This window comes from Phlebotomus argentipes, unplaced genomic scaffold (assembly GCF_947086385.1).
Source record: "Phlebotomus argentipes unplaced genomic scaffold, Phlebotomus argentipes genome assembly contig_75, whole genome shotgun sequence".
Lineage (NCBI taxonomy): Eukaryota > Metazoa > Arthropoda > Insecta > Diptera > Psychodidae > Phlebotomus > Phlebotomus argentipes.
In genome coordinates, this window is record NW_026776170.1 from 522571 (window position 1) to 548533 (window position 25963).

General features: G+C 37.2%; 1 protein-coding gene across 13 annotated transcripts in view; it reads left to right on the forward strand.

Moving 5' to 3' along the window:
• Positions 1-411: 411 nt before the first annotated feature.
• LOC132257099 (muscle calcium channel subunit alpha-1) overlaps positions 412-25963 on the forward strand; it is a 32460-nt gene continuing 6908 nt past the window's right edge. For 2 of the 13 annotated variants that reach the window (XM_059753850.1, XM_059753849.1), the window contains exons 1-17: positions 412-712; positions 1226-1426; positions 1481-1958; positions 2745-3362; positions 5693-6288; positions 9411-9820; positions 10607-10686; positions 11090-11234; positions 12801-13097; positions 13267-13354; positions 13515-13622; positions 17866-17973; positions 21096-21295; positions 21931-22402; positions 23760-23861; positions 23986-24432; positions 25335-25814. In XM_059753850.1, coding sequence (XP_059609833.1) covers positions 686-712; positions 1226-1426; positions 1481-1958; positions 2745-3362; positions 5693-6288; positions 9411-9820; positions 10607-10686; positions 11090-11234; positions 12801-13097; positions 13267-13354; positions 13515-13622; positions 17866-17973; positions 21096-21295; positions 21931-22402; positions 23760-23861; positions 23986-24432; positions 25335-25814 — 4857 coding nt within the window. In that variant the 5' untranslated portion in view covers positions 412-685. Of the gene's footprint in view, positions 1088-1219; positions 1427-1480; positions 1959-2744; positions 3363-5692; positions 6289-9410; positions 9821-10606; positions 10687-10753; positions 10890-11089; positions 11235-12800; positions 13098-13266; positions 13355-13514; positions 13623-17865; positions 17974-21095; positions 21296-21930; positions 22403-23759; positions 23862-23985; positions 24433-25334; positions 25815-25963 lie in introns of those variants that run through there. The other 11 variants (XM_059753846.1, XM_059753837.1, XM_059753847.1 and 8 more) reach the window with 10 other exon arrangements.

Here is a 25963-nt window from a genome sequence, read left to right on the forward strand (position 1 = left end):
GCAGCACATCAGTTTAAAGTAGGAGAGAGCGAAGCAGAAGAAAACAAGGGTAAATTCTAACATCATGTTTCCTATCTTCGTCATAAAAGGCCGGGGAAAGAAAGTAACGCGCAATCAGAGATCATTATAGGCTTCACAAGCACAGATAATTTGGAATGCCATGGAGACATATTTTAGAAATTAGACAATTTAGTTGAAAATCGAGTTTTTACAAAATTTCGTGATTTCAGTCTCCCACACAGCATCATTGTCCATTAAACCCATTCTACTATTTGAATAATTTCTCACATATTTAGAGTTTATATCAGCGTAATAACTTCTGGTCAGGTTGGATTAGTCGGATTTATCATCTCATTCTTCATCACGCGTATCATGTATTTTACTTTGTACTGGCACGACACACTATGCCGAGTGTGACTCTGTAGATTTTCTTTGGGCGACCTGTGTGACTCGCGCAAGTACTTTGAACAACTCGTGCTGAACTTTAGTTTGATAAGTCGAACAAGAGGATTGCTGTCAAAATTGCGTACTGAAAAATAAGTTGAAGACTGAACAAAATGCTGTGTTTTCCCCATTAGAAACTTTTATTCCAAAGATGTGGGACACAGCGAACATCCCGCGCGGAAAAAAGAGAAAACCTGTAAAAACGTTATGTAGCCTTAGCAGCCAAAAAAGAAATTAAGATATGGAATATTCGGAAGCAAATTTGAAGGTCAGAACATTTTTGTTTTTGCCTGTTTTCTGCCGAACTGTATGCATTTCCTAGGAGTATTTACAGTCGTTGAAACTTATGAGAAAATGTAAAAGTGGGTTTTCATCTATTTGTCCAGATACAACGAAGCAAAAATTCGTGTTTCACATGTTTTATTTTTATTTATTCATCGGAAATTTTTTGTGCATATCTAAGTGGCATGAATACGCAAGACACATAACTGTAATGTCTGGGTGACAATCGCGACGCTGTCAATTCAATTAGGTTATGTAGATGACGCTAGTGACAGAATCGGTCGATCGAGGCGCTGTCACTATCTAATAATAGCAAGATCGCGTTGTTACTTGAATGAATAACGGGTGAACATATGTAAAGGTATGTATCCTGACAGGCTCCTTTTTGCGCATGTGTTCAAGTGACAGCGTGAAGTGCATGAAATTTTGCATGTTGTTGGTTAATTTTTCGTGCGTAACAAGTTGATGGAGCTTTGCAAACCTTCTTATGTTCTTCCAGGTGACCTCCAGATTGTTCAAAAATAGGTCAGTGTTACCACTACTTCTTAGGAAACAATTATCTCATCGCCGGATATCAAACGAGGTGTTTAGTGTATGGCAGACTACGCTTAGTGTTACCACAGCAATGACAACAGCTGTGAGCATGGAGGCCGATGCACCTGCGATGACAAGTGAGGAGGGTGTCACAAGCGCGCCCAAGGTATGTGTATTTTATTTAATTTTTTTTTCTTAAATAATTGAATTTTTGTCACAGGGAGTACCAAAGCGTCCAATAAGACGGAGTGGAAAACCTCCACCGGATCGACCAGTCAGAGCGCTCTTCTGCTTAGGTTTAAAAAATCCTATCCGAAAATTGTGTATTGACGTGGTGGAGTGGAAACCCTTTGAATATCTCATTCTTTTGACAATTTTCGCCAATTGTGTAGCTCTAGCTGTATATACACCATATCCTAACAGCGACAGCAACACAACAAACGCCGCTCTCGAAAAAATAGAGTACATTTTTCTCGTTATCTTTACTGCTGAGTGTGTGATGAAAGTTGTAGCATATGGTTTCGTACTACATTCGGGAGCATATTTACGCAATGGCTGGAACTTACTTGATTTCACAATAGTTGTGATTGGTATGATCAGCACAGCATTGTCGAATCTCATGAAAGAGGGCTTTGATGTGAAAGCTTTGAGAGCTTTTCGTGTTCTCAGGCCACTGCGACTCGTCTCTGGAGTGCCTAGTGAGTAAAGTATAGATATAATTTCATACAAAAAAATTTACTGTGTGGTATCTAATATATTATTACAAGTCAATAACTGAATGACACCCATACATACAGAGAAATTTATGTACATTCGGATACCCATAGAAGTAATACACAGTGAGGTAATAAAAATTTGTACAAAGCAGTACAAGTTATTTAGTACAAAATGACGCAGTATTTGGTACGTTCCGCAATTAATTTTATGTATCAATTATTCATAGCCATCGTTCATTCCAATGATATCTAATATTTTTCGGAGGTACTTTGTGTATATATATATATAGCCTTGTGTATTGTTAGACACACACACACACATATAATTTATATAAATAACTTTGAAAGGATATATAATAGAAATAAGGTGCAAACGCTATATCTCAGCCATATCTAAACCTTGCGAATACACTCAAGTTTATATTATAGAGTAAGATGCAGAAATCGATTTCATTGCAATATTAAAAAGTTTTATATGAAAAATTCAAACCATCATAAATCGAGTTCTATGGCATTGACATAGAAGCATAACCACATTTGGGTATCATACCGTTAGAAGCTCTTATTTTATGACGGACAACAATATAATGAAATTTACAATTTTACATCTACTAAACATACGTTACAACCTCCCATACTTAATATTGAAATTTAATGATTTTCGGTTTCGTGAGCAGTGTTAGGCAGTAGCTATTATGTAAATACATTTTTTTTTTTAATCAATAAATGTGCATCTATTTCCAGATTAATTTTGTTTTTTTTTTGTAGGTCTCCAGGTGGTACTGAATTCAATCTTACGAGCTATGATTCCATTATTGCATATTGCGCTTCTCGTTTTGTTTGTGATCATCATTTACGCAATCGTGGGCCTTGAATTGTTCAGCGGCAAGATGCATAAAACTTGTTTCGACAATAGCACCGGTTCACCCATGGACGAGCCTCATCCGTGCGGCGAAGGCGGTTTTCAGTGTGAAAGTATTGGACTCATATGTCGTTACTATTGGGAAGGACCCAATTTCGGCATTACTAACTTTGACAATTTCGGCCTGGCCATGCTAACCGTCTTTCAGTGTGTCACGCTCGAAGGTTGGACGGATGTGCTCTATGACATTGAAGACGCAATGGGAAATAGCTGGCAATGGATCTATTTCATCAGTATGGTCATTCTAGGTGCCTTCTTTGTTATGAATCTAATTCTAGGCGTGTTAAGCGGAGAGTTTTCCAAAGAAAGAACTAAAGCAAAAAACCGCGGTGACTTTCAAAAACTGCGTGAGAAGCAACAAATCGAGGAGGACCTAAGGGGTTATTTGGACTGGATAACGCAAGCTGAAGACATTGAACCTGAAGCGGAGTCTGCCATGATTCATGTTGATGGTGCCCACAAAGGTGAGTTTGCTGTATTATTGTAGTTTTTCTCCTTGGTAGTCTCTTTAATCGCTATAAATAAATATCTTTGTTATTATTATTTGAATTAAGATTTTCTTTTGCTTTTCTCTTGAAATGTAGTGAAACTGCAAAATAGTGTTCAAATTATCATATAAAAAATTGAACCCTCATAACTCGAGCATTGACATGAGAGTTTATCCTCATTTTAGAAACGACTTGATCAGGATTATCTACATATTTAATAAATTTTATAAAAATAGCTTATTCTTCAGAAAATAGCTTGTTTGTCAAAATAAACGAGTGAAATATCAAAGAATGTTCATCTGTCTCATTAGTAAAGCAATCCACTCAGCGTACAATCCAATCCATTCATTGTTTTCGCACAACTTTACTTGCCTGAGTGTTATGTGTTTGAACTATTTTTGATCTTGGTGTGTTTGTCAGCCAGTTGTAAGATTTTGACTAAAAAGACGAAATGGCCAATTTTATTTTATTTGTTTTTTTTTTTCATATTACGTTTCAGAGGATATTTACTCCATTTTCCGGTCTGAAAGTATATTATATTGTGTTATTATTTATCAAATTTTGTATGTGTTGTATATTATAAGCTGGGATATTCATCATAGCTAATATCTGTAATCGCGCAAAAATTGTATTACACAAAAACAACTCCAATAGACTCAGGTAGCGGTAAAATGTGGAAATATGACGAAAATGGGAGGGGACACTTTTTTGATTATCGTGTCTGATTGTCGTTCCGGTCGTCCAGCCGTCCGTCGTGATAAACGGGCTTGTGGGGCCTAAACGGTAAGAGATATCGATGTGCGGTTTGCGGCAAAGTTGAAAAGTATGTAGTGGTAATGAAGATTTTTTGTCAAATCCAACCCCCCAACCCTCCGTCCGCCATTTTGAACACCCTTAAAATACACTTTCCTCAATTGTTCAGCCCCTATGGCTTGAATCGGGCTCAAATTCTGGTATGATGTAGCTGATATCAAGAACTTTTCAAAGAACCGCCACTTAAAGACCTAGGACCTTTCGGAACCTAGATATAAGAGTTCAGATTTCAAAAATTAAAATGGCCATAGCTCCGCTTCTAATTAACCGATCGGAATGATTTTGCATTCAATGGGATGGTCTTGTAAAATGCCATCTCCCACACGGGCAACATAACTTGGTAGGACCACTGTTAGAGGCGCTAAAGTCGGAAAAACCATTTTTGAAATTTCGAAGACGAATAACTCGAAAGCAAAATCATAAATTTTCTTTGAATTTACATATGTTGTAGCTGAGGTCGAGACCTTTCCATTGAACCGTTACTTTTAGGGCCCAATTCATTAGGTGCGGAGATATGGAAGGTCAAAGTTCACATCTTTACCGACCCATATCTCCGCTGTTTACCAACCGATTTTGATCATCTCTTCACCAAAAGACGTGTCTCGACACTCTTTTGTAGGCCATATTCACCATTAGTCTGTGACGTCATAACAAATGTCGCCATATTGAAAAACCTTCGAACGCCTGTATCTCGGCAAATAGATCATAAATTTTCTTTAAATTTTAGTATATTATAGTCCAGGTCAGAACGTCTCTAAAAATAGGTTATATGTAGTTTTTTGTGGATGCAATAGAACCGAAGTTACGACGGTTTCAAATTTTATTTGAAATGCGCTGTAACTTTGGTTCTATTTATCCGATCTTAATTATTTAAGGCTCGTTGGAAATCTCTTGCAAAACTCTACGACTATTTGGAAAAACAGAAGTTCATCAGACCACCGCCTGAGGCGCTAATGTCAATAACAAAATTTTGTTCGCAGGTCACACTACTTTGAGATCATTTTTTACATATTGCGATAGTCCAGATCGAGACGTTTCCAAAATGGGATCAAACTTTTCTTTCAAAGCCATAGAACCAGAGTTATAACTGTTGGATTTTCAGGACTTGGATTTTATATTGCATATGAAAATTTCCATGCTTTCTTTCCTTCAAACTAAATCGAGTTGGTTACGGAAGAGAGAAATTTTTATATCCTAGCTAATATACCATTCACATTTTTTGGTTTTTTTTTTAAACCTGGATAGAAAAATTCTGAATGGAAGGAATCCAGAGAGAGAGTTAGGGAAGTGTAGGTCGGCAGACTAATAAATTTGCAGTCGTCGAGAATTGAAGTCATCACATTCGGTGTGGGAATACCGTGTAATACTGAGTCACACGTCCTCAAAAGCACTATTAATAAAATAAAATTACCGTTTTGAATGCCATTCTTTAATTTCTGAATATTTACATTGCATAATGACGTTTTATTTTCTTTTCTTATTATGCATTTCAGGTAAAGTTGGTGAGGCAGCACCAGCGGACTCGAATGAGCATTTAGGCATCGAGAACTTGGAGCAGCAGGAATCATGGTGGCGCGCACGAAAGAAGAATCTAGAACGCGTGAACCGGCGTCTTCGCCGTGCGTGCCGTAAAGCAGTAAAATCGCAGGCATTTTATTGGCTGATAATTGTGCTAGTATTTCTTAACACTGGCGTACTCGCAACAGAGCATTACCGACAACCGCCGTGGTTAGATGACTTTCAGGAAGTCACAAACATGTTTTTTGTTGCGCTTTTCACTATGGAAATGATACTTAAAATGTACAGTCTCGGCTTCCAAGGCTATTTTGTCAGCCTCTTTAATCGTTTCGACTGTTTTGTGGTTATCGGTAGCATTGGTGAAATGGTTCTTACAAATACGCACATTATGCCACCACTAGGCGTGTCGGTGTTACGGTGTGTGCGCCTTTTGCGTGTTTTTAAGGTGACCAAATACTGGCGAAGTCTTAGCAATCTTGTGGCAAGTCTTCTCAACTCCATCCAATCAATTGCAAGTTTACTGTTGCTGCTCTTCCTCTTCATTGTTATCTTCGCCCTTCTAGGCATGCAAGTAAATATTACAAAGTTTTATTAATATATATGTGTTATGATATGTGTAAGAGTTACAAAGTATTTTTCGATTAGGGAAGAGAAGGGAGGTTTAGTACGATCACTTTGTATCCACTTTCGATGTCAAAGATGGAACATTGGATTTTGCTGTTCTGTATTCTCTTCGTTATAAGCTTAAAAAAAATACTTTATCCCAGTGTCGGTTTTTTCTTAGAATTTGAAATTATCTGTCGCACCACCCACAAAAACCGTGCAACTTTCCCATAGAAGTCATTACGCTGATATGAACTCTAAATATGTGAGAAATTATTCAAATAGTAGAATGGGTTTAATGGACAATGATGCTGTGTGGGAGACTGAAATCACGAAATTTTGTAAAAACTCGATTTTCAACTAAATTGTCTAATTTCTAAAATATGTCTCCATGGCATTCCAAATTATCTGTGCTAGTGAAGCCTATAATGATCTCTGATTGCGCGTTACTTTCTTTCCCCGGCCTTTTATGACGAAGATAGGAAACATGATGTTAGAATTTACCCTTGTTTCCTTCTGCCCCGCTCCGGGGGCGAAAAAGGCGAACGACATAGGAGTATTTGTCATTATAATTATTATTCGATTCGAAGTTTTATATCATATAAACTGATAACGCGAATTACCTTGGTATTAAACCCAATTGTTTTTTTGTTGTCTCGTGCATGAATGTGTGTGTATACTTGGTTGTTTACCTGAGAATGAATGTGAGAATATGTGCTCAACACAGAGTATTGTGTGATAAATTAGGAGAATTAGTTTAGAATAAGGAATTTAGTATTGAGGACGCCTTACTGCTCCACTTGATAACACTCACTTTTGAATACTCGCTTCAAGAAATGATTCAAGAAATGATTCAAGAAATGATTCAAGAAATCAATGATGCCTTCGATAGTCCAGTTTGCTCGATCGATCTCTTATATTCTTCTTCAATAATCTCCTCTCGTTCCTTCTTCTGAATCCTATTTTTTATCGTGGCAACTAATGCACTCTTCTCGCGCAAATCACTACTAATATCATATAACCTACGTCTCATTTAAAGTTCGTGTCGAACTAGCAATTAAGATGCTAGCTATGCTTACGGGCATCTCAAACATCCATCCATGCCAAATATAATAAAATAATATTTATTTCACACCGGACAATCACGTCATAACATTGGTTCTTTTTGTGTGATCTGGATAATCTTGGGCTCATTTGAAAGGTTTTATAAAACTCCAAACCTACATAGAATAATAAGAAGCCTGTGTGAATAGCGTTTAAAGCGCTAATGTGAATAAAAATATCTTCACAATTTTGAAGTCTGAAAATCTTTTCGATATTCAAGCTTTTTTGATAAGATTTTGTAAGTATGTCGACAATTTAAATCAAATAAATCAAATCAAGAATTATCTTCTCGAAAAAGCACAAACTTTCCTTATTTCACTGTTCTTCTTCACGATGAAGTTATCCCTGATCAGGTTAAAAACCTTGGTATTGTCTTTAATTCGACACTAACCTGATTTGATCACGCCACCTCCCTTTGCCGTAAGGTCAATTATTCTCTATATGTCCTTAGACGATATCGGGATATCACGCCTTATGATACTCGGCTACTTCTCGCGAGAGCGCTAATTATTCCATTTTTTTTTCTATGGAGCAGAGCTGTTCTTTCTGGCGGATAGTGACACACTCCGTCGACTGACTGTAGCATTAAAAAATTGTGTCAGGTACGTCTGCGAACTGGGTCCTTGCGATCACATTTCTGCCCACAAAGATGTGTTGGTGGGTTGCAGTATGTAATGAACTGCTCTCTTCTGTGTCTAACTGGGCAGTAGAGAATTTCCTCCTGCTTAACCCCAAAAAGTCGCAAGCCTTACTCATACGCTCTGGTAAGCAACATCCCACCGCATTCCCCATTTTCCTCAATGGCGAGGCAATTCCCTACGTCCATAGCGCCAGGAATCTTGGAGTTATCTTCAATGATTCTTTGGCGTGGGACGACCACACTTCCCACATATGTAAAAAGGTGAAGGCACAAGCTCTTCTTTCCCCAGGGCGTTCGGCTGTTATTAGTCTGTGCCCTTCTCCTTCCCGTCTTTTCCTATGGTGCTGAATTATTCTTTTCCTACGATCAAGCCTCTATGCATCGCCTCACTGTCACATTCAACAACTGCATTAGATTTATTTTTAATCTCCGGCCTTTCGATCATGTGTCTCAATACTATCACCTTGTACTTGGACAGGCTGATGTAACTCTACCTCTTTTCCTCAAGTCACGCGCTGTTGAATTCATTTCTCGGACAATTCGTTTACGTCAACCCCAATATTTGGCTGAACTACTCACGCTTGGCTCATCTGTCGACCAGGCTCCGGGAACTTCTCGTCCCTAAAGCCGAGCATGAGACCTTTTTCCACACTCTCTTCGTTAGAGGTGTGTCACTTTATAACGCCCTCCCGCACGAGACTGTTGGGGGCATCAAGAGGTTCTTTCAGACTGATCATACTACTTAGTCTTTATTAGATTTTCCTCACTCTGTAAAATCTTCTTTTCTCTGTTTTTCTCTTCACATTTGTTGTTCTCTGTTATATTCTTTCATAAATTTGTTGTTCTTACTTTACCTTTTTTGTTTTTTTTTTAAAGTGGTGAATTTGTAAGAGTGTTGCCCTAAATTTTGCCAGAATGAAATATATTTAATCTTTAATTGAAACGAATTGAAATTTTTACATTTCAAGTTGGCAACGGATGAAAAGCTACAGTCAATTCCAACTCCCTATATCAGCATACGTGACAAAATCAGATACAAAAACATCATTTACAGACAATTCATGTAAAGAAAACACGCCGTTACCATTCTTCATGTACAGATTTCTCGTTGAATGATATTGCAACAGCATTGAAAATTAATTTATTACCTTAGTTGGTATTACAGAATTCACAAAGCATTACATTCAGTATTTCGACAAATTTAGATAATAGCTATTATTTCATTATACTTTAAGAGTGAGTGTTTGTATGGCTATGTCTTTGTGATTCTGAAAAATTAAATTTAATCAAATTAGCAAACTATGAATTCATCATTTTAATTGTGTGAATTTTTACAATCGTTGCAGGTTTTCGGTGGAAAATTTAATTTTAATAGCACAGTGGACAAACCACGATCAAACTTCGACAGTTTTTGGCAAAGCCTGTTGACTGTATTTCAGATCCTTACTGGAGAAGACTGGAACACAGTGATGTACGATGGTATTCAGGCATACGGTGGAGTAGCTTCTATCGGCATCATCGCATGCATTTACTTCATCATCCTTTTTATTTGCGGCAATTATATTCTTCTTAATGTTTTCCTGGCTATCGCCGTGGACAATCTCGCAGATGCCGATTCTCTCACGACCATTGAGAAGGAAGAGGGCAATGAAGAAGCAGATGAGACGAAACCCAGTGGCTCAAAGCCATCTCGGAGCCCATCGCCGATTCTGGACGTTGACGACCTTGGCGATGAATTCGATGGAACAGAGAATTTGTGAGTAACTTTGTATAACACATAACTTATAGTTTAAGAGAAATATTTAATTCAATAGAAGGAATATATATATATATATATATTTGATTAATGTGTGCATTTAAGACACGTTTTCATTTAATTCTCACCCAAATATTTATTGCGGGAAAATATTACTTCCATGGCGTCTGTGTCAGTGAGTGACAGAGACAAACCGTGTCGGGCACTGTGAGAGTAAGAATGTATCATAGGGTAGGCGTATTGTGGTGAAGAAATAGATGACCTAAACAAATTTTCAGATGACAAATGCTGTGTTTTCACCATAAAGAACAGACGTGGTTGTTTTGCCTTTCGTGTAGGGACGAAACTTTATACAAAGTAAACTGCGAGAAAGACAGGAATTGTGGCAGTGCCCTGAGAACGGTATCGTTGAGAACCTTTCTGGGCAGTACAAAGTCACCATTCTTTAACAAGTGAATTGAGTGTAAAAGTTATAACGTAAAAATTAAATTTCAAGTATGCAAGCCTCTCGACTTTTCCCCATCGCATTATGGTCTCCTCTGGATCGGCTGAAATGTCACTCTCAGGTGGACGAGGTCTCACCTCATCCATTCCCAAAAAAAAAAAAAAATTATCCCCAAACTGCAATATTTCCCAATTAGTGTTCAAATAAAAATAATAGTTTTCTGGATAAGCTGTAAGAAGATTTCTCAGTTAAATATAACTTGTAATTCAACTTATTTTAATAAAATTAAAAATGTATCTAATACTGTTATTAAAGGAAAGCATATCTTCTCCAAATTGCAGCTCTGATCATGAAGATGAGACAATTTCTGAAACACGAATGCGCCTACAAGAAAATGGAGAGGTTGAAGAAAATATGGAAGGTAGGTTTCAGTGTGTGAGAGAGTTTTGGTCCCCAAAATGTGTGTCTATCTCTCCCGTGGAGTGCAGAAGAGGAGGAAGTTATCAGCAGTCATCAGAACGTAGCAACAGCACGTCCGCGACGCCTATCAGATGTGAGCATCCGAAAAGTGAAAAAGGCAATTCCACGTGGCAGAGCCTTCTTCATTATTTCGAACACCAACAGGTAATTGTCGCAGTAAATTGGCTACCGAAATGAGTTTTTTGCTCAGTAAAAAATCACCTGCGACACATTTTTTTCTCCCCCTCTCTCTCTCTCTCTCGCACACTACAATTTCATATCGTCCTCTCTTCCGTCAAACCATATGTTCAATAAAAAAGGTGTGAAGAGAGGTCTGACTGAATAAGTTTTGTTTAAGAAAATAGGATCAATCAAAACCCACACAGGTGGCGATGAACGCGCCATGGTTTCGGCTCGACCACGCCGAATTTCCGATATCAATCAAATGCCAAATCAAACACAACCAATACCGCCGGCTTCGGCTTTCTTCATCTTTTCTCAAAGGAACAGGTGATTTTTACTAGTTTCTCCATTATTATTTACAGTTGTTGCGTGATTAACTAAAACCCTGTAATCTGTCCATTATTTAAAAAAAAACGTTTGCCTGTAATGGGTTAATAATACATTAACTATTCATTAAAACTGAGTAAATTTATGTTTTCACACAAAAATTTATACCAAAACAATAAAAATATTTGAAGTTGACTTCTTGTATTTATCCATGTTATTATTCCCAATATCCTATGGTTTGACCTTTTCAGTTAAGTATCATTTAGAGGTGTTATATAAAAATATTCTCAAATATGATTTCAATTCATGTCAATGAATTAGACAATAACCCAGTAAACCAAACAAAATAAAATAAATTTGTATTTGTTAGGTTAAGATGTCAAATGGGAAAGTGAAAGTTTACAAAATATCGAATAGTGTGAAGTTATAAATTAATGCATTATTATCTTATTTGGCATTACTTTTCATTGAGGGAGAAAGTTTTCTCCTGTGGAACCCATATTCGTGATAGAATTATTTTGACGGTGGCAGATTGACAGTTTGCCGACCAGTGACTCAAAAGTCCATCTTTATCTTTACTATGTGTATATAGACAGAGCGTGAAGGATAATTCCAGTGAAATGTTTGTTTAAATTGAATCATTCAAGAACAATCGTTTCACCTGCTCCAATTTGCCATTGAATAGCTTTTCTGAGGAACTGGGATTCATTTCACAGCTATTTTGTTTTCGTCCAAAAAATCAAATCACGCAAAATTGCCTAAAGTGTCATCAGAGAAGCTATAAATGGCGAACAGTGGAGTTATTTTTTATCCGTCCGTTTTTCATCATAATAAGATCTGTACCGCCTAAACGGTAAGAGATATCATCATGCGATTTCAACCAAAGGTTCAAAGTATGCGTTTTAGAAGAGGATTATATTGCGAATTCGAACTCCTCCTTCCACAATTTTGAACACTACTAAAACATATGTTCTTTATTTACTTAGTGCCAACACCATGGATAAACCTGACATCAAAATCCTTTCACTGAACCCATATTAAGGAATCTAGATCTTTTCGAGATCTTATTTTTAAACTCCAGGAGGAGAACCTTAGGGTCTAGGGGTCAAGTGCGGCATTGTTGGAAAGCTGATGACCCAAAGAGTCTTGAAAAAAAACACATTTTATGAAGGGGACAGAAATTTCCTTGTGTAATTGATTGTTTTTTGTTTTTTGCTCTTTGGAAAAGTTTCGGTACGGGCCAGCTTCCATAAAAACATAACATTTTAATAGAATTATCCCTAGGGACGCTGAGATCACACAAACAATTTTCGAAAGTTCAAAATCAAATAATCCGAAAAAAACATATTACATATGCGGAGCGTGTAGTCAGTTTATAGAAATAAATTTTACCTTACAATTAATAATTTTGAATGAAATATAAGTTTCACCTTTTAAATTCACGGAATTGATATAAACGATATTTATATGTATAGTTCTGGAACTTCAATCTTAAGCCCCTTGGCAACAAATTAAAAAAAATAATTGGTTTAACTGTATGTGCCTTAATTTATTCTTTGTCAACAGATTCCGTATCTTCTGCCACTGGTTATGCAATCATAGTCATTTTGGAAATATTATCTTGGCCTGCATCATGTTCAGCAGTGCAATGTTGGCAGCTGAAGATCCTTTGAACGCGGGCAGCGAGCGAAATCAAATACTCAATTATTTCGACTATTTCTTCACGGCTGTCTTCACAATTGAACTCCTGCTTAAACTTATATCATATGGTTTCGTCTTTCATAAAGGTGCCTTCTGTCGTTCGGCTTTTAATTTACTAGACCTCCTAGTTGTTTGTGTGTCTCTGATCTCCATGTTTTTTAGGTAAGTCACAAAGGAATTTAGAGTATAAAAATAATTGTAGTTAGTTTGAAAGAGCGTTACCAAACTTATTAGCTGCAGAAAGCTACATTCCTATTGTTCCACACACACACTCGAAGTTCGGGCCTAGCATTTTTTCTTTAAATTATAAATATTTGCTCTTCTATTTTAGCTCTGGTGCCATATCTGTGGTAAAGATTTTGCGAGTTCTTCGTGTTCTACGACCTCTGCGCGCCATAAATCGAGCGAAGGGTTTAAAGGTATGTGCCAAATCATATAAACTGCGATGCCATAACCAGAAGAAAAGGGTTATCCCTAAAATTCGGCGCGTTCGTTTCGGTCGCGTCAACGTTTCACCTGTTTCTGCTCTCTTTCTCTCTGTCTTTCTCTTTTTCAAATCACCCAATTCTTGCTCATTAGCACGTCGTCCAGTGCGTAATCGTGGCCGTTAAGACTATCGGCAATATTGTTCTTGTTACGTGCCTCCTTCAGTTCATGTTCGCCGTCATTGGAGTGCAATTGTTTAAGGTAGGCGCTAGAGCCATCTTGATGATACCCGAAATTGGGCTTCTTTCTCGCTCCCTCTCAATCTCTGGGGTAATATCCCCTTCTGTCATTTCATCCGCCGTCATTACAATTTTATGTGTGCGTGTGTTGCTAAAAAAACTTAGATCATTTTATTATCTCTACGAAAAGAGGAAGCCATAATTTGATATTGATAATCACATCATAACTTGCTATCACCTGTATTATATCAACGGCATATTACAGCGAAAAGTGACATTTAAATTTCTTTTAAACATGCAACTAGACCCAGCTTTGTTTAAAAAACTCATAATTAAGAAAATTTTATTTTGTTTAAAAGAAAATACGTAATAGTCAAATTCTATTCACTCTTTTATTCATTTACGGTCCGTAAACGACGTTTTATAGGTTTTTCCTCCTTTTACAGAAATGAATAATCGACGATGTACAGAAAATGGCAATAAGCTTCAACTCTTAGTTGAAGCTTATTGGCCATTTTCCGAACAATTTTCCGGCCATTTGTCGAACACCAATTCTTGGCCGAAAAATACTTACAGCGAATGGATAATTGTGTGTGTGAAATTGATCACATTCCTTTTGTCCTATGTAAAGAATGGATATAAAATTTGTCGATCGTCGGAATGAATCAAGTAGTGCCAAGCAGAGAGACTGCAATTGAGTATACATTCTGCGATACTTACAGAATGTACACTGATTGGTGTGAGAAGTGAGTCGTGCATATTCGAGTCGAATAGAGAGGATAAGGTTTTTTTCCTCTATGTCAGAGGGATGGTCTGAATGTTTCTAGTATAGAGATAATACTGATGATATAATCAGTAAAAGACGAAAAATGTAATAGAGAGAGCAAGTGGAAATCTTCTCTCTTACTTTGGTGCATATTAGGACCCGAAATGCGCATAAAAAAAACCCAGTTAGCCAAAATATGCCTACTAGTAGTAGTGCTCTGTGCGCCATTTATGCGGATGATACGATTCACCTGACCTCAAATGAGTCTTCTGTGGTTGCGTCCAGGGAATTGCAAGCCTGTACAACAATTTCTGAAGATTGGATGCGCAAATGGAAGGTGAAGGTGAATGCCCAAAAATCTTCGCACATCACTTTCACAATTAGAAGTGGCGAATGCCCACCAGTCCTGCTAAACAACGAGCCTGTTCTGCAATCAGATTCCCCCAAACATCTGGGATTTCATTTCGACAAACGCCTTCACCTGAAGGAAGCATTTGATGATAAAGAGGCTTCACGTTGGTGGAACACTTCGCAAGCTGTACTGGCGAAGCTGTACTGTAAGTCGCAACTTTCCATGGAGAGCAAACTGATCCTTCACAAATCGATACTAAAACTCAATTGGATTTATGACATCCAAATATGGGGATCAGTGGCCGTTCAATAATAGACATCATCCAGCGTTTCAAGAACAAGGTGATGAAAATGATAGTGGATGCCCCGTGGTACGTGCCGAACTCCCTCATCAGGAGCGACCTTCAAATGCCGACTGTCCAGGAGGAAATACGCCGCTATGCTGTGAAGCAAAGAGAGAGATTGTCTCTGCATCCAAACTACCTCACCAGAAACCTCCTGTTTGTCAGAGCCAGGAGAAGACTAAATAGGCAAAGAGTCTTTGACTTTGCCTATAATGTAAAGTCTGTTAACGTTAAGTCTATCTTGTTGAGTCTGTCACTGTACAGTCCTCAATTCATGCTCTACTCTCGCCACCCGCCTTATCTATTGCTTATTGTATATAATACAGATGGAAATCTGTAGGGATCTGTGGGGATCTAACAAAAAAAAATATATCAGTAAATAATATTATTTAATATAAATGTTTTTTTGGGTTAAAATGTGTATTGAAATATTCTCTACCGTCCGAGCATTTCAGCACGATAACGTTTATCACAGAAATAACAGAAATCGGATACTTTGTAATGCCGGTAATGCCATATAATATTCTCGAGATGGCTGAAAATTGTGCTCGAGACGACAGATAAGACGCCGAATAGAGTTAGCAAATACTCTTATTGTGCATTTAGATATGCGCACCAGCGAGCGATTGTGTCGAATACTTTTTGACATCACCGTCACCATTATTGGTCGTGTGTCCATGATAGAGAGGCAATTTTGGGCAAATATCGTCAAAGCCCTCAGATAGTCGCCGCAATCCCCACGGAAAATCGTTCGACGTGTTTCAGGTGAATCTGAAGACGTCGTGAGGGTTCCGGACGGCTTATGAGGACGTTCTCAGGGCTTATTTTGGTTAACTGGGCTGTAAATACATGTTTGGACGCTTGTGTAATGACTTTAAACGTTTAGCAATTGTGGCATTTTTTCTCTGATTTATGCTCGCAAATGGCACAGAAATGTTTGCTCGCGCATTTTAATGTTTCAGAAGTCCTAGTAATGCCACAGCGATGCGTGAAAATAGGAAAAATTGAGAAAAGTTGCACACATTTGATTGAGCCAAAGCGATTACGCCTCGGCTAGACAAATTTGTAAGTCCTGAGCAAGCCCTCAACTGGACGTCTCGAGGGCGAACTCAAAAAGCCCCAAAGTCGAAGTCGCGACTGGTTGCTTAGGAAGCGTAACAAAGAACATATTTCCTGATTGGAATTTTCAGCAGTTCCAGCAAACTTTTGCCCTAAAATAATATACCTCCCTGTTCATTTGACAATGTACTATTTGAAACCCTTGTTCCTTATGGTGAAAACACAGCATTTGTCATTTGTAATTTGTTCACGAACGTCTCTTTCTTCCCCACGCGAATCGTGTATTTTCCTTCCTGCTCACGACATTTTTATGTCGAGTGTGTGGCTGCAGATTTTACGTTGGGCAACCCGCGCTGAATTTGACTTTGACGTGTCTGACAATGCGCTTGCTGTCAAAATGGTCAAAATAGACAAATTTCATATGGAAAATCGAGAAAATCGTCAATGAAATGAATTTATATTGTGGAAAAAACTCAAAAATTAATTGATTTCGTTCATAATGAGCCATCATTGTGGAGAAAATCAGATTGTGTGAAGGCGCCTAAGGTTGATCTGCAGACCAAAATTCTGAAGGGAATCTGACGGGACCGAGCCGAGATGGTATGAGCAAAATGCTGTGTTTTCACCATTATGGTGAAAACACAGCTTTTGTCATTGGACAATTGTTTTAGGTGATCTCTTTCTTCCCCACGCGAATCTTGTATTTTCCTTCCTGCTCACGACATTTTTATGTCGAGTGTGTGCCTGCAGATTTCACGTTGGGCACCCGCGCTGAATTTGGGTTTGATGTGTCTGACAATGCGATTGCTGTCAAAATAGATAAATTTTATATGTAAAATCGAGAAAATCGTCAATGAAATGAATTTAAGTGTGGAATAAACTCAAAAATAATTTGATTTCGTTCATAATGAGCCATCATTGTGGAGAAAATCAGATTGTGTGAAGGCGCCTAAGGTTGATCTGCAGACCAAAATTCAAAAGGGAATCGGACGGGACCGACATGAGATGGTATGAACAAAATGCTGTGTTTTCACCATTATGACTAAATTGATCCAGTTATTTAATATTATACAACACCCTCACGGAACATATTAACGGAATGGTTGACCAACTTTCTGCAGTGCTCCGATTGTAGTCTCCGGAACCTCAGAAGTCCCTTTCCACTCGTCTCTGTGTTATGTTTTACTCTGTCCTAAGTCTAAGCCACACTTGAATTTTATTTAAGTAAAATTATTGTGTGTGTGTGTGTGTGTGTGTTCGCGCGCGTGAGTATGTGTATGTGTGGTAATTTTAAATAGGGGATCAATAATTTATGTGCTTTACAAATGGCTTAGATAAATGTCACTCTTCGTACCTGCCGTGTTTCCCCAATCGAATTTTTGTTATATTTCCTCTGTCAAGTGCACAAATGGAACAGGTGTAAATATGTACATTGTGCAATGTTTGTACCCTTTATTCTGCTTTTGAAGACTTAAGAATGAGATATACATAGCTCAATACAGGGCGCGTCATGCGATTCCTGCCAATTTCGTGTGGTTCTTACATGGCTTGTCTTCTCTCTCTATGATTCTTACACAATTTCTCTCTCTTCTGCTCTCTTATGCATTCACATTCAACCCGGTGAATATTCATCGATGACGCCGCTCATAATATTCCTCCATAAACATAAAACACAAACTTATCCTCACACTTCGTTATCCCTCTGAGAGACGCTCCCTCGCGATACAACATTTACAATACACCAGTATGTGGTAAAATGTGTAATAGTTGCCATTAAAACCATTGGCAACATCATGCTGGTGACATATTTGCTGCAATTCATGTTCGCCGTGATTGGAGTGCAACTGTTCAAGGTACGAAAGTCCACAGCAGAGATGTTTTCTTGTGTCTGAATGGCGAGGAATTGTCACAAATTATAACAATATAGTAAACAGTATAATGTTTAATATATTTAGAAAGTGCGTTTTTTGACGAGATAAAAAAGGTTATATTTATTTTCTTTAGAAGTATAGATGCCACTTTTCCGACATATACTTTTGATAAAAAACCACAATTCACATTTGAATTTGAAAGCAACCGTCAGTTGCTTTTTCCTTAAACATGCCTTTCACATATTTCTCTTTCTTCTCCTGTGATATGAATTTTACCACTATAGTTTTCGTGTCGTTGGAAATTGAATAGAAATGCATAAAACGCTTTGTGAAGAGAGTGGCAAATGACGGTTATTAATTCACGGTTATTAATAATAAATATCTATCTATCTATCTATTCAAATATAATAATGTGGATAAGCACATGTGAAATGTATGCTTGTGGCTGTGTTTAGGTTTTTTCAAAACTATAATCAGCATGGGTCTAGCTAGTGGCCAAACATTTCTCACAACAAGATTCTCAAAGTCACTGCGAAATGTGTAGCAAACAATGGAAAATGTTCAATCACAGTATAGCAAGCTGCAAACTTTGTACAATTTTGTAGACAAATTCTGAAATCCATTGAAAATCCACTAATAGTGGTCAGTTCGGCAAGGTTGTTCTGAAAATTATGTTCCTCCTTAGGGCTTTTCTTCAAAAATTGGTTCAGTTCAAAATTGGTACGAGACCGGGCAAGACAAGTGGTTGGATAATTTTTTTCAGCCACTATCTTGCCCAGTGGTGAGAGAAATAAGGCAATAGGCGTAGTTCATGTAATTAAATAAATAAAGTAAATATAAAAATTTCTCTCTTCCGTAACCAACTCGATTTAGTTTGAAGGAAAGAAAGCATGGAAATTTTCATATGCAATATGAAATCCAAGTCCTGAAAATCCAACAGTTATAACTCTGGTTCTATGGCTTTGATAGAAAAGTTTGATCCCATTTTGGAAACGTCTCGATCTGGACTATCGCAATATGTAAAAAATGATCTCAAAGTAGTGTGACCTGCGAACAAAATTTTGTTATTGACATTAGCGCCTCAGGCGGTGGTCTGATGATCTTCTGTTTTTCCAAATAGTCGTAGAGTTTTGCAAGAGATTTCCAACGAGCCTTAAATAATTAAGATCGGATAAATAGAACCAAAGTTACAGCGCATTTCAAATAAAATTTGAAACCGTCGTAACTTCGGTTCTATTGCATCCACAAAAAACTACATATAACCTATTTTTAGAGACGTTCTGACCTGGACTATAATATACTAAAATTTAAAGAAAATTTATGATCTATTTGCCGAGATACAGGCGTTCGAAGGTTTTTCAATATGGCGACATTTGTTATGACGTCACAGACTAATGGTGAATATGGCCTACAAAAGAGTGTCGAGACACGTCTTTTGGTGAAGAGATGATCAAAATCGGTTGGTAAACAGCGGAGATATGGGTCGGTAAAGATGTGAACTTTGACCTTCCATATCTCCGCACCTAATGAATTGGGCCCTAAAAGTAACGGTTCAATGGAAAGGTCTCGACCTCAGCTACAACATATGTAAATTCAAAGAAAATTTATGATTTTGCTTTCGAGTTATTCGTCTTCGAAATTTCAAAAATGGTTTTTCCGACTTTAGCGCCTCTAACAGTGGTCCTACCAAGTTATGTTGCCCGTGTGGGAGATGGCATTTTACAAGACCGTCCCATTGAATGCAAAATCATTCCAATCGGTTAATTAGAAGCGGAGCTATGGCCATTTTAATTTTTGAAATCTGAACTCTTATATCTAGGTTCCGGAAGGTCCTAGGTCTTTAAGTGGCGGACCTTTTGAAACCCACGGTACTTTTAGCAATCGTAGTGCTGTAATGAGGCCTTAAGAGTTGAAATGAGCCTGTTAGCGAATGAAACAAGTCAATGATATTCCCACTAAATTGTTTATTTCACTAGCTAAATATCCCTGCTCATCCACACAATCTTGATACTTTGTTGTCTGCGCGAATACTAAAGCTTATCCTTCGCCGCTTCTTATGTTCACCCGGTGGCGCTCGGTTTACTGCCATTAGTGACGTTTAAAATTCCCGCGTAGAAGTTGCCGAAACGGCGACTTCAAGTAACAGAGCCATTAATTATCCGAAGACAAGAACTATTGTTGCCTGTGTTATGAAATCTAGATCAGAATCAAAAACAGGAAAATGAGCTCAAAGATGAGAAATATCAGTTAATTGTCGTTTAAAAAAAAAATTTCAACCCTTTTTATGTACATTTAGATAATTCTTTTTTCAGATAAAGTTTTTGGTTTGTGAAAACACGAGTTTAAGCTAAAAAATGAAAAACTGTTCATGTCAAAAATATCGCACTCAATGATAAGATGAGAAAACATTCTGCGTATTAAATACATTTGACACTCATTTGTGTGAAAATTCCTCGTTAAGTCCAAGAGACACAATTAATCCATGGCGTACTTCATGGTGTAAGGAATGTAAGGTGGCCTTATTCACAAGACGCTTGAAAAAGGCGTTATAAGAAGAACTGAACGAGTTTTGTATAGGATATTTTCACTGGTTTTTGACTTTCTGAGTATTATATCGCTATAAGCCATTCCTTAACTTATATCAATAGATAAACTTATAAAAATAGACCAACTCAATTATGTAGCTTCAGAATTCAGAATAGGACATTATTTCACCCATTTTTCTCAGCCAATGAATTCCTCATAGCGAAGCGATCAAAAAACTGTGAAAAATTCCTATATCATATACAAAATTCGTCATTCCTTTCTTCTTATGATGCCACTTGTGAGACAGACTGATCCATTTTCTGCCCCTTTCGTCTTGAGTATAAAGTAATCTCTATATATTCTTTACACCGTGAATTTATTCCATGTTAAACATACAAAACTTTTCAAAATACACAAACAGTTGCTGTAGATTTTCTGTTCTTTTCTGTGGCGTGTACATTATGGATTGCATGAATGCATGTATTACATTAAAGGTCTCATCCATGTTTACTATTTTGGTTCTAGAACAAAATATATATATATATATATATAAACTGACCTCTTTTACATATGCATAGGGAAAGTTCAACTCGTGCTCAGATGGCAGCAAAACTATCGAAACGGAATGTCATGGTACATATTTGGTATTTGAAAATGGCGATGTGGATAAACCCGTATTGCGTGAGCGAAATTGGTCACGAAACCGTTTTCACTTTGATGATGTATCGAAGGCCATGCTCACCCTGTTTACTGTGTCTACGTTTGAAGGATGGCCTGGGTAAGTGTTTAACCAGAAATATATCATGTGTTATGTTGAATTCACGATGACTGAACGCATTAGTAATGTCCGTGGTGTCATTAAATAGGAGCTCCTCAATGCCATAATTACTGAAATAATCAGTAAAAAGAAAATACATTTTTATGTATATTGATAACTTTGACTTTGAGTTTGCAAATAAAATGTCTGTATTAAAATATTTATGCCGTTTTGAAGTAAAAATATTTTAATTCGAAAGACAATGGCCAGATTATTTAAATAGTACTCTTAATAGGCTTTCTAGTCTATTAGACTTTTTGCCCACTAAAATTGGTTTCAATGACTTAGAAGAACATACATTCCAGCCAGTTTGAGTAGTCGAAATGAATTATTTGTGTTAGTTACCTCAAAAATTCTAAGTCTGATAATTTACCGCATTTACGCGTTTCGATATTTTTCTCGTAAATCTTTGACAATCCATCTTTGAATTTAAGTTTTTACGCAAAGAGAAAAAAGCTAAATATTGTTCATTTTGCACGGAGAATATATCAGTCTGCTGACATAGTTTAAGGTTTACTTTGCATCACCACTAACAGTTTGTAATCATTAACAGTTCAAAAAATGGATTTATCCGTGACTTATTTTTTCCTTTTCAGACTTCTCTATGTATCTATTGATTCAAATGAGGAAGATCTTGGGCCCATTCACAACTTTCGTCCGATAGTAGCAGCTTACTACATTATTTACATAATCATAATCGCTTTCTTCATGGTAAACATATTCGTGGGCTTTGTGATCGTAACTTTCCAGAACGAGGGTGAACAAGAGTATAAAAATTGTGAATTAGACAAAAACCAGCGCAATTGCATAGAGTTTGCGCTGAAAGCAAAGCCAGTGCGGCGATATATACCAAAACACCGCATCCAGTATAAAGTATGGTGGTTCGTTACATCACAACCTTTTGAGTACACCATATTCATTCTTATAATGATTAATACCATAACGTTAGCAATGAAGTTCTATCGGCAGCCAGATCTCTACACTGAAGCTCTTGACGTGCTGAATATGATCTTTACGGCAGTCTTCGCTCTCGAGTTTGTGTTCAAGTTGGCAGCCTTCAGATTTAAGGTTAGTCATATAGGGTTTAAAAATTATCATTAATTTGATTATTCAATCGCTGAAGTGACAAATCAAACATAGTTTTATTGCACCTTCTCGGGGTTGGCAAAGTTGTCAATTTGACTAATGAGTGATTAGATCCTTAAAGGGGATGCAATATCAACTCTTCCCTAAGGGTAGTAATTGAAAAAAATTTCTGGAAAAAGGAAATTGCACGTGTCAATATATAATACCAAATTTAAACTCAGAACTTGAAGGTGGCTATGGCTCTGTGGTCAGCGTGTTTGACTCACAGTGTGACAGTCGTGTGTTCAAATCCCACCGCTTGCAAATGTTTGAACACAGCAGAGTGCAAAAATAAAGCCTCTCAATGGCAAAAAGTAGCGCCCATATGGTCGTTGCTGTTGAATGTTCCAGATGAAACATACGTTTCACTGGAATTGTCTTGCGCTCTTTCCTGTATATAAGGTGGGTTTAGAACCACTTACGGTTGGTTGGCAAACTGGCAATCTGCCACCGTAAAAAACACTTGTCCAATAGAAGAGAATCCGCTATTTCTCATCAAATTCAGTGACACAAGACAAAATAAGCCCTCAATGTGTGTCTAGTCGGTGTTCACTGCGACGGATAAAAGCGGTCTTCCCAGTTATCGAAAAAATGAGAGTGACATCGTCGCTCATGCATCGAATCCATGACACAATGGATATCTGGCTTCACTCTTGACGAGGGGTGGCTTGACCAGGCTTCGGGGACTTCTTGTTCCTCGACCTAAGCATGAGACTTTTTTCGTACCCTCTTTGTCCGGGGGGTTTCGCTTTATAATGCCCTCCCGCGTGAGGCGCACGAGACCGTGGGTGGCATCAGGAAGTACTTTCAGGCTGCTGATCTAATCAGTGACTCATCCTAAATCATAGCTAAACGTTTTAAAGTTTCATTTCTTTTTCTTTTTTTTCTTTTCTCACTTATCTGTATTATTGTTCTAACTCTTTGTCGATTCTTAGTCTCTTTTTTCCGTTTTTTTTCTCATTAGCAAATTGTAAGAGGGTCAGGCCCTAAATTTTGCTCAAATAAATTAAATTAAAATTAAATTAAAATGTTACACATCTACAAAAAAAACTCAGAACTTGCTGCGTATCTGATCTAGTGATTTCCATAGAAAAATCACTCATCACATACATATTACTGGGCTACAAATCAGACATCTGAAATGTGAAAATACCTGATAGTTTTTTTCTCGTGAGCACTTCAATGCGCACTAAATCGATTCAAAATTTCTGATTAAATTTTTATTTATAATAATTTAGCGTTTATATTTTATTACTATGCGTTTAAAAGAGATATTTTCCTCATTGTCAAATATTTACAGAATTACTTTGGTGACGCTTGGAACGTGTTTGACTTCATTATTGTATTAGGCAGCTTCATTGATATCGTGTACTCGGAAGTGAATGTAAGACAGGGCGTAAAGGTTAGATAACTATTTTTTTATCAGTTTTTTTAATACATACCATATAAATGAAAGTGTCTACTTATTTTTTAAACATCGTGAGAAACAATTGTTCATATAAGTAATAGTTTGAATGATCTTTCAGCCTGGTTCTAGTATTATCAGCATCAATTTTTTTCGACTCTTCCGGGTGATGCGACTAGTTAAGCTATTAAGTCGCGGAGAAGGCATCAGGACTTTGCTTTGGACATTTATAAAGTCCTTCCAGGCCTTACCATACGTGGCTCTCCTCATAGTAATGCTCTTCTTTATCTATGCCGTAATTGGAATGCAAGTGTTTGGGAAAATTGCGCTTGATTCTGAGACATCTATTCACCGCAACAACAACTTCCAGACTTTTCCGCAAGCTGTACTTGTGCTCTTCAGAAGTGCCACTGGCGAAGCATGGCAGGATATTATGATGGATTGCAGCTCGAGACCGGGAGAGGTTAAGTGTGATGCGAGATCAGATGATAGTGGCTCGAAAGAGGGTTGTGGCTCAAGCATAGCATTTCCATATTTCATCTCCTTTTACGTTCTTTGTTCTTTTCTGGTAAGTTTTAAGGCCTAGTTATGTTCTATTATTTAAAAGTAATCTCTCTAAATAACATATTAAAAGTATTAATAGTAATCCATAACAAGTCATGCCTTGAGAAGTTCCGTCTGACATTACAGTCCTAAGAATTTTGGAGTTTTAATTTTTGTCGTTGAATTTTTTTTTATGAGCTAATAAGTACCGTGACTGTCAAATTTAACTATTGTTTTCTCTAAAATTGTACTATAAATGGGAATTTATATCGATAAGTATTGGCAAGAGTCAAAAATTTTAAACCAAAAAGAAGCAAGTGGTATATGGCGATGAAAGAGGATACGCAACTTTATTTTAAATCAGTTATTTCTGAGCTTACTACTTACGGTATCAATTTCTTCGAGCAACGGTTTATCGTGAACTCCATCGAATTTATATAAGATTGCATTATACAATTATTCGGTAATATTGGGCGTTTGTGATAGGACGTTTTAATAAATGCATATTGTCATTCATGAGAGTTTAACTTGCAGTTCAACCTAGTTATTTTCTACATGCTTGTACCAGAATGGATTAGTTTAGTTTAATTTATTTATCCTGTCAGCAGTCTAATCAAAGAATTTCGTAATTTGTATCCGTTGCCATTGAGGCGAACTTTCCCGCATCTAGGACAAAATTGTGGAAAGGTTGTTTAAATTGGCTTTATGTTTGAGATGCAAAATAAGACCTTACCTTGCAAAAAGGAGACAAGGACTGAATTTTTGGATACTAAAAATTGACATATTGCCGTAACAAAAGGCTGCGCACCACTTACTAAGTCATGTTTACTTGACTACTTTAGTACTTATTTAGTATTTCACAAACATTCTTTTTTCTATATACTCAAGCGTCTTAGCTTTATTGCCTTAAATTGTTTATTTTAACAGATCATCAACTTATTTGTTGCGGTAATCATGGACAATTTTGATTATCTCACCCGAGACTGGAGTATTTTGGGACCTCATCACTTAGACGAGTTTATCCGATTATGGAGTGAGTACGACCCAGATGCAAAAGGACGTATTAAGCACCTGGACGTAGTCACTCTACTACGTAAAATCAGTCCACCACTTGGCTTTGGCAAACTCTGTCCACACCGTGTTGCATGCAAACGATTAGTGAGCATGAATATGCCACTTAATAGTGACGGCACTGTTTTGTTCAACGCAACGTTATTTGCGGTAGTACGCACAAGCCTCAAAATTAAAACGGAAGGCAACATTGACGAAGCTAATGCTGAACTTCGTGCAACCATTAAACAGATCTGGAAACGTACAAGTTCCAAACTTCTGGATCAGGTTGTACCGCCTCCCGGAGTTGAAGACGAGGTTACAGTGGGCAAATTTTATGCCACCTTTCTCATTCAGGTTAGTATGTTATTAATTTAAGTGCAGACTGTTTACTTTTTACTCTGATCAAAGTACTACACTTATTTATAGATAGTATAACAGAAGTAAATTTAATGATAAATGTTCATTTCACGCATCTCAAGTGTGTTATTTGTATTGTTTTTTTT